Below are 9,936 nucleotides of genomic sequence, written 5' to 3' on the forward strand. Positions count from 1 at the left end.
GACTGTATTAGGCAAATATATTAATTCTATGAAAGCTCCGGGGAGACCAGAAGGGGTAAAACCTGAAAGGTCTTAGCAAGTGTCCTACATGCAATGGGTGTGGGCTAGCTTTTTCATTCTCTTTTTCTCTCTTCACCCTGAGAAACAGTGAAGGCAGCCAGTTTAACTACAAGTCTTAAGAGAGCAGAGTTTTCTGTCAGTTAGTTATTCAGGGTGCAACGTAGGAAAACAATGTACTGACAGTAGATATTTATGGAAAATTGATAGCCTTCAAAAGTGTAAACTTCTCTGGCTGGGAAATGCCCCCAAATCCTTTCCTTTCCCATCCTCACCTGCTGCCTCATGTAATAGGTAAATTCCCGATTAACACAAGGTCGGGGCAGCTGGTCAGGAAGCCTTTGGGTAATAAAACAGATTTATTGTTCCTGTAGATTACCATGTCATCCCAATCCCCATGCTGAATTACAGGGAGAAGGAGTAAACGGGATCCTTTGCATAAGAGAATGACTGTCTGCTGCTTCACTCGTTGTTCTCACAGCTAAATCCATTACCTTTCCAAAGTGACGTTGTTTACCAAATTAAGCCAGTTATCTGTAAAATTCTTTGACAGCAAAAGTGTTCATGAAGCCCTCTATGTATTCCAAACTGGAATAGCTCCCAGACCTGAAAACAGAACTGGGCCTTCCAAACTAGAGAGTGGGAATGACAGGTGAGATTGACACACATTTATCACATTAAAACAATAGGCAGCAAAGAAAACCGAGTGGCAAAAAAATAAAAAAGGGAAAAGTCCACATGCACTGAGTGCATTTGAGTTACTAGTTAAGTACTTGCTGCAGAACTCGGAACAGTGCAAAGCTTGAAGTGCATCAAACCATTAGTAGTTTAATTTACATATGCTCTAATAACCACAGAAATGAGCTATTATTTTTAATGAGTGCAAGTATTATCGGCTTTGCCCAGATGTAGAAATGATACCTGCCTACCTCAAGTTTGTGTATTTTCAGACAGTTCTGTGTGGAAACAAATTTTTCTTATGAGCACTTGATACTTTCAGTCCAAGTACCAAGTAGTTATGCTACATAAAGCAAATACTACCCAAGAAACAGCTATTAAAATTATGGTTTCCAGATGCCCCAAATTTTGTGTATAATGAAAACCAGTCAAATTTTTCAGTGATATGCAGTATACACTGAATACAAATGATCTTGACCTCATTTTTTCCCCCATGAGTCAAGGGTATATGTTCCTATTAGGAGAGTTTTTCTGTATATCAATCAAGAGTCTTTCACAACTCCCATTTTGAATCTTGAGCCTCAAACTCTGCCTGAAAACTACAGCATTAGAATGAGTAAATCTGAAATAAATATATATGCACCACAGTAGTAGGATGCTCAAATTGGTAGAATGATAGGGAAAGGAAACAAGAGGTAGCAGAGGCTTGTGCAGCATTGTTAGAAAGTGCCCATACTCTGCATCCCTTATAGAAACTTATGCAGTGCCAGGAGTGTTTCTTTCTCTGCTTGCAGAGCAGGGACAAACTAGTGTGACACTGCACCTTGTGGGAAAGGCAGACAGTAGGACTTTCTGCACTTGAGGCCTGTCATTGCAATAGGTCATGCTAGAAGATTTCTAAGCTGTGGTCTTGCTCTTCACTGGCATTGAATATTCGAGTAGAAACTGGGCGGGAAATTATTGAGAAATTAATTTGGGGAACTTCTGGTAATTTTCCCATGCTCCTATTAGCATTTATTAGGCAAATGAGAATACATTTTATGGTGTCATTTATATATTGGGATCTTCAAGGAAAAGGACATGGGAATCTTCTAAGGTCTGCAAGTAACTGTCATGTTGACTAGGAAATGGTGACAGCACTACAGACTTCATAGAGATGTTTGTGACTTTCATTGCATTTCCAAAGTTTTCCTGCAGAGCTAGGAAGGCTATCCAGACGGTACACGATGTGGTACTGGTAGACCCTAGGAACGTATCAGGATTTTTCACCCCTTTGTATCTGTGCAGATTTGTTAGGGGCCTGATAACATTGATGGTTTACAAACACCATTTGAGAAGACTATTCAGGTTCATAAAAACAGCATCTGCGCCTTTAAACAGTTTCTCCCACTTACAACTTTTACCTTCTATGTTTTTCTTAGTCATATCTGTCCAGAAATTTTCAGTCATAGAATCATAGAATATTACAGAATATACTGAGTTGGAAGGGACCCACAAGGATCACCAAGTCCAACTCCTGGCACCACACAGGTCTACCCAAAAATTCAGACCATATTTTGAAAAATTATAGTGATATTCAGCGTTCAGTATGGGGGGATCCAGCCAGAGATACATTAGGGCAATCTGATTTTTAAAAATGAAGAGTACCCCTTAGCTTTGGCATTGCAAGTCAAGTCAAGGTTTCAAGCAGTAAGAATCTTGCTCTGTGCGTACCTTTCTACCTGATAGGAAAAATATATCCCATGGTTCTTCCCTGCTCTTGTAGATTATAGTTTTTTTGACACAAAATTTCTAGGAGCACGTGGACTTTCTCACAATGTGTCTACTGTACGGTTTGTTTAAAAAACAACGCGTGGGAGGAAGGTTGCAATATGGAAAGTTAAGTTGTTGTTGGTTTCTTTCAGAAATTACATATGACCACATTAGTGATATGCGTTAGTTGTAAGAAACCGAAAGTTTAAAACTAAAACATTGTAATTACAATTTTTAAAAAATAATGTTTTAGGGAAAAACTGATAATGTGCTTCACTCTCTGAAGCATAAAGCCCAGGCTCCCTGTAACTGTGCTGGTACACTGTCTTCACTAGCCACAAAGGCTAGCCCCAGTTGACTGCAGAAGTCAGATGAGGGAGTTCAGTTAGAAAGGATAGGGCAAAGATGAAGCACTCAGTCTGTAGCTCTGACAAGTCCCCATAGAATTATTTTTAAAAATCTGTTTTCTTCCATTTTGGTTTTCCAAAGAGCTCAGATTATTTTGCAGGTTAAAAGAGCACCAACCAACCAGTTCTCTGACCAGCTATATTAGAGATCTGTGAATATCACGGGTGCATTTCATACGTGGATTTGATCGATTCTTTGATTTTCTGTTGTTTGATTAGTCCATGGTAATCATCTCCTTAATTATGTAGGAATGAATTGTCTAACTCCTGAATATTTTCCACCGCAGGTGAGAAATGTCTGTCTGATCTTCCGTATGATGCCACCACCAACTATGAGAAGGAGAATGAGATAATGCAGACGCACGTCATAGACCAGGCCATTAACAATGCCATCAGCTACCTGGGGGCAGAGTCCTTGCGCCCCCTCGTCCAGACACCGCCAGGTGGCTCTGAAGTGGTGCCCGTCATCAACCCCATGTATCAGCTCCACAAACCTCTCGGGGACAATCAGGCTCGCTCCAACCACACAGCTCAGGACAGCGCAGTGGAAAACTTGTTGCTGCTTTCCAAAGCCAAATCTGTCTCCTCTGAACGGGATGCCTCTCCCAGCAACAGCTGCCAAGACTCAACAGATACCGAGAGCAATAACGAGGAACGCAGCGGTTTAATTTACCTGACAAATCACATAGGTCCCCATGCAAGAAATGGCATATCCATAAAAGAAGAAAGCAGGCAATATGATGTCTTGAGGGCAGGTACTGACAATTCCCCGGATGCTTTCAAAGTGATCAGCAGCAATGGGGAGCAAGTGAAAGTTTACAAGTGTGAACACTGTCGAGTCCTTTTCTTGGATCATGTGATGTACACAATCCATATGGGCTGCCACGGGTTTCGCGATCCTTTTGAGTGCAACATGTGTGGCTACCACAGCCAGGACAGGTATGAATTCTCTTCCCACATAACTCGAGGGGAGCACCGCTTCCACATGAGTTAAAACACCTCCGGCACAGATCCAGCCTCAACAGCTGTGTTACTGGAGCTGCACAAGCAACAAAGCACAAGTCTACTGGACAGCAAAAGGAACAAGAAAATCCAAAATCCAGAGATCTTCTCCCACAAGAAAAGATTTTTCTTTTGGTAGCATGCATTGCAACTCAGTTTTCTAAAGTGAATATTAAAGTTTTTACTGAAAGTATTTGATCACCAAAAACCTTTAGTAATGTAAGTAGGAGCTTTTGTAGTCAGATAGCTGAAAGCCCTTCCCTTAAGTGATGCTTCTTGCAAACCTCCCTTGCCAAAACTGTTAACCACGCGCAGAATGCACAACACGGATGCGAACGTGACAGACAGGAATGGCCTAGCTTGCTCTCTTGACACTCTGAGCATAGGGCTCTTCTGTCAGATGCATATTTTTTGACTTTCTGGTATTATTTGATTCATTTGGGAAGATTTTAAACTCAACTAAAGATTGTAGGGGCCCATCGCAGATGACTTCGCAGACAGCTGGGGTGGGACTGGAACCCAGCCAGAGGGTCCAGGGTTACTTTGGCAGTAAGACGTAGAGTATTTCCACCTGCAAGGGTGCATCTGTGATTGACATCATGGCATGCCTTGTTTGTGTCTCTAGGCAGGTGAGCAGGTGTGTGACAGATATAAAGAATACCCCTGTAATATACTCTGTGAAGTACAGATTGCATTTAATGTATAGAAAAGAGTATTGATGGCTCTTCTTTAAATAAATGTTTTCTCTCCCTATCCAATAAAACCCCACTTTTCGTTAAGAAACCCCTCCTCTTGCTGCATAAACAAGATACAGTGTATTTAATTTTTCTTTCTCTTTTAAGTTTTAGTTATTTAGAAAAGTATGATGTACAGTTGAGAAAAGCACTAGCTAGAAATATGTGTGGCAAAAGTCTCCTTATGCACATTTCTCATCTTTTTACATTGCCTGGAAAATACCCAAATATCCCTATATTTTATCTGTGAGAAATTCCCACTCGGCTTCCACTGAAGATGACCTCTTGTAGATTTTGTGGCTCTATTGTGTTGCACCTAATTACTTGTAAAACACCGAGCTGAATTAAACCACCCAGTCAAAATCTGTAGCCTTCTCCCTCTTTCCTTACACTTGCTATTTAACGAGGGACCAATCCCTCAAAGGTGGGTCCCTTTGCAAAGGTGCTGAGCACCCTGGCTTCCTATTCAACAAAACACTTACCGTGTACTTTAAGTTAATTTTACTTCAGCAGAGCTAATTTTAAGGTTAAAAAAAAAATGGTGTTTTGCTGAATAGAGACCAGAGAATGCAGCACATTGCAGAGTGCAGTAAAATCTGCCAAGAGCTTTCTCCATGGCAGCTTCTGCTGCAGATATTGTAACTTCAGTTAGAATAAAAACTGCTATGATACATACTTTTTATCCCCAAACACAGCTGATATAAAAAAGTACTTTTAAAAACTCCTTCTTAACTTCCTCTTCCAAATAGTTCACTCCTCTTCCTGAATACCCCCATAGTGTAAGATGGGTCTAAAAAGAAATCTTTGCAGCTGCACAAAACACTCTCATTGGTGCTGCAGCATTTCCTGGGCAGCATTCATAAAAACAACCCATCCAATTACCTTAATGCATAAATACTTTCACTCGGAATAACAAATGGATATTCTCCAATAAACAAGATCATGTAACCAACAAGGCGAGCGGTCTTGTAACAGAGTTACATGTGCTCCATCCCCTGGTGCCTGCACAGACAGATATGTGTTATAAAAGAGACTTGAGGGAACCACAAACACTTGTACCTAGGGCAATTCAGCCTGGTAGGCGTAATTATATTTAATGCACAGTTCTAGTACAGACAGCCAGTTCCTTCTTCTGCTTTCACTTTTGCAGGTGTAAGCCAGGAGCAACAACACAGAAGTCAGAGGAAAGATACTGATGAAATAGTGAATTATAAAACTGTGCAGAACAGGATCTTTTATGCTCTTACCTGTCTTAGCTTTTCATGCCACTGGCAGGACACTTACCTGAAAGAAGGTGTGTGCACAGCAGTGCTTCTACCCTGTAAGCGCATGCAGGCATGCACAGTGAGTGGCTTTGTCACCAGGTGCCTTGCATGCTTGTCCACAGGCTGCTGCGTGTACCTACATCAGTGAAAACAGATCGTTACCACACACCACGTAGGACAGAGCACACCGAGTGGCCAGAGACCCCCAGACATTGGTACAACACGTGACAGACCCAGAGCTGAGCTCTTCCTGCTCCCCCATTTTAGCTCCGTTGCCTTACAGGACTGCAATTACGGTTTTGTCAGCGATGTTTGTTACATATTTAGCTTCATGACAGCCTGTATGTGACAATGAGGCAGTACCACTTTGTATAGGGATGACCTGGAGGAGACCTTCAAGGGAGGAGCCTACAGTTTTGTTTGGTTGTTCTAAATAAAGTTTAAGCGGGTTCATTTTTTCATAGTTGGTAGGAATACATTCACCTCTCCTTACCCCTCTCAACTTTCAATTGATTCAGAGCAAGAAGGGACAAAGTAGTTTCTTGGCCCCTTTTCAATCTGTAGTCATTCTGCTTTCATAGCTCTTCCACCACTGTTCTTAGATTTAGGCCACTATACACCCCATGCCATAATCTTTTTATAATGCTCCATTGTAAGACACACCAAGCTGTAAAATGGGGGTGGCAAAAGCTTACTCAGGTGATTTTGTTTATTTTTACAAAAATACAATACAAAGACACATACCTCAACCTTGTAAGCAGGCATAGTTGAGTTCAAAACTGCCCCAGACTCCGCTTTTAAATACAATTTCTGATTTCTGGCTAGGTTCACTGCCTTTGCAACATCTGTGTGCGCACATGCATGTGTATGGCCTTCTGTGTCGCTTTTCTCCTCAACATGCACATGCCCTATCAAAAGTTTTGTGTATCATAAATATTTTATATACATATATAAGTGTGCATATATATATATATATACATCTAAAATGGTTTGTATCACATGATGATGCACTGTCAGTCACCGTGGGTTTGTTTCCTGGGTCTGGAGTTTCCTTATTTATACTATCACAGAATATGTTGATGTTGTATATTAAACAGTACAGTGGTATAAGTAAGTAATATTAAGATACAGAGTATCAGAGGGCGTAGTCAAAAGGCAGGAGCAAACAGCATTCCCTTGCATGGAGGGGCTTTTGGGGGTTGTTTTTTGTTTAGATTTTGCACAAAATCACCTTCAATTTGTTTAGAGCCAAGTGTTTCAATACTTTTATTGATGAACATGCAAGGAAGGCATGAAAGTAGGATGTTGTGTGTGTACATCTAAACAAACTGTGCCCTCAGAAAACTAGTTTAGCATAATCTCCCTTTTTCTCTCCTCTGCTATGGTGCAATAGCCTAAGATGGTTTAGCTGAACCCTAAGAAAACAAATATGGTGAATGGCTTTAAGTTTAGACCTGTTTGAAAAAAGTGAAAAAGAACTGCTTCCCAGCCCTCCCCAGGCACTGCCCTTTCCAACAGAAACATTGTATTTACACACTTTTTTTTTCTGTGATTTTCTATTGTAACTTTGTTTTTTCTTCGAGAACATTGTATTTAAAAAAAAAAAAAAATCATAAAAATTGGAAATGTTGTTAAGGTATGTCTGCAAAGTGAGATGTATCTTGTAAGAGAAGAGAAAGTGGTTAAAAAAAAAAAAAAAAAAAAAAAAAAAAAAAAAAAACCAAAACCCAGGACATTTCTGTCGCTCTCCGGGTAGGAGACGAAGCAGTTGTGCACCATTCGTCTGCGTGCGTGGGCAACATGCGGTCCCGTGGGATGCTCGAAGGGGAAAGCATCGGGCACGGCCTCAGCATCTGCTGCCACACCCACGGCCCGCTTCACAGCGAGGCTGACCTTGCTGCCCTCCCAGCCCATCCTCTGTGGCCAAAAAAGTGGCGCTGTTTCAACCACCCTGCACCTCCAAGCCACCTAAAGCAGCCCTACCAGGCCACTTCCAGCTGAAGACCAAACCCATACACTTGCTACATCCTACCCGCAGTGCCCCCAGCCACAAAAACTAGGGCAGCTGCTTCGAGCGCCTGACTCTCAGGGGGTTTCTTCCCTTCCAGCCCTCCCTTGCCCTTTCCTCCCCTCAGCTAAGCCATTACTGAACACAATTACTTCTGCATGTAGAGCCATGGTAATTCAAAATAAAACACTGAGGAATTATTTCTACTATTTACCATAACAAAGGTGATTTCTCTGTGGGTGTCCCTGGTTCCCTTGGATTCCAGCACAGTAAATTTCACATCACATATTTGATGCAAACAAGAATCATTGGTTGGTTTAGGAAAAGCATAGTTTATAAAGTTTTAGAAATATTTCCATTTGTAAAACTGTATTATTATAAACAAAATGAGATTTTTAAAAATAATAATAATAATAATAATGATATTGTTATAAACACTTTTACAGATTCCCAAAATCTAGATTTTCCTCAAATTACTGTGATAGGTTTTCCTCATAAACTGTTACTATTTTTATATTAGAAGGAAGCTTCTTACGTCCTGATTCTTTTGTTCACCACCACAGCCAGTTCTCAGAAAATGAAATGAACTACAAATTTCTGTTTCAGCAGGTGGCTCTCTGGCAAATTAAATATGGGCTGTTAATAATCACAGAAATAAACTAAATGTAATATTCCCCATCAAAGTTATTAAATCATCAAACTTAAGTAGAGACATCCACAGATAAATTAAAGTTTGTGTCACTAAAGATCTGTACCAGGTATCTATTATGTTTCAAAGACTCTCTTTCCAATCTCAAAGCCAGACCTGGAGGACATAGATGTGATAATGTAACAATTTACTAATTTTTTGTGGGTAGGGAGGAGAGAAAAAAAAAAAAAAAAAGAGTATTTTATTTGGGGAAAAGTGCTTAGAAATGCTCCCGACTTTCCCAACAGACTGAAAATGCCACACCATTTTTGCCAGCTTGGGAGCAGAGCTGGTCAAAAATGAAGGAGAGAAGGTTTCCCACTGAAAGCTTCAAACTTTCAGCAACAGCAGCAGCAATTTGAAAGCTGGAAGTGTTGTGCCTGGAAAACCAAAGTGTTTGGTTTCTAAAAAAATCTGTTCCCCTGTGCCTTGTGGGTCAAACTCAAGGGCATCCTCTGGGCCAACTGGGTTGTATCCACAGTCACGAAACACAATCTGCTGCCTGCCTGGAAGGAAAATGGTGTGTGTGAGATCAGCTTGTGGTCCTAATGCATACAGAAAGACCCAAATCCATGAGACCTGGCCTGTAAAAGCCAACGGGAGTCTTCATGTTAAAAAGAGATCCATGATCCCAGTTTCATAGTTTTAATTTTTGGCCCATCTTTTTTTCCAGCTTTGAAATTTCAGGGCTGCTGAACGCATGATTCTCAACTAAATCACTGGAAGCTGTGCACATGCACGTTCCCAAAATCCTGCCACCGCTGCCAGAAGATAGGTATGCAAAAAATAATTTTTTAAAAAATAACAGTTTCCCCAAAAATGAGGTGGACGGCAGTGAGAATTACAAAGCCGGGCCTCAGAGAGCAGGAGTTCATCACATCTCAAGAGAAAATGGGACTGCAGTGAGAGTGGCTGGAACTGCACTCCCACCAAAACAGAGAGACTCCTATTAATTGCAGTGAGAGTTTGGCTGAATTCAGCCGTTAGCATTACAGGTTGTTAATTTATTTAAAGTAAGGCCTCACTGCTTTAAAGAAGGTCCCAGGTCACAGAACAATTCCCATTTTATCTGTCCCGACCACACGTATGAAGCATGTGAGTGATAGAGGGCAGCTGCCGCTGTTTCTGCCGCGGGTGGCGGCTGCAAATCACACAAACCAACGCCTTCCTGTCCCTTGGGAGAGAAGTGAAGGTTCTGGTTTATAAGCAGTTAGTGAAAAAAAAAAATAAAAAAAAAAATCTACACCTTGCAGCAGACAGTGAGCCCAGGGCTGGCAGGGTGAGGAAGTTAATCAGCACCGAGCAGGCTGTTCGGGATGAGGCCAAACAGATGGCTCGTCTCTGA

At 41.2% G+C, this 9,936-nt stretch overlaps 1 protein-coding gene across 10 annotated transcripts in view; it reads left to right on the plus strand.

Moving 5' to 3' along the window:
- Positions 1-7,613, plus strand: part of IKZF1 (IKAROS family zinc finger 1) — a 73,119-nt gene extending 65,506 nt beyond the window's left edge. For all 10 annotated transcript variants that reach the window (XM_035318639.1, XM_035318638.1, XM_035318634.1 and 7 more), the window contains one exon: positions 3,182-7,613. In XM_035318639.1, coding sequence (XP_035174530.1) covers positions 3,182-3,888 — 707 coding nt within the window. In that variant the 3' untranslated portion in view covers positions 3,889-7,613. The remainder of the gene's footprint in view (positions 1-3,181) is intronic.
- Positions 7,614-9,936: the final 2,323 nt, after the last annotated feature.

Source organism: Oxyura jamaicensis, chromosome 2, assembly GCF_011077185.1.
Source record: "Oxyura jamaicensis isolate SHBP4307 breed ruddy duck chromosome 2, BPBGC_Ojam_1.0, whole genome shotgun sequence".
Taxonomy (NCBI): Eukaryota; Metazoa; Chordata; class Aves; order Anseriformes; family Anatidae; genus Oxyura; species Oxyura jamaicensis.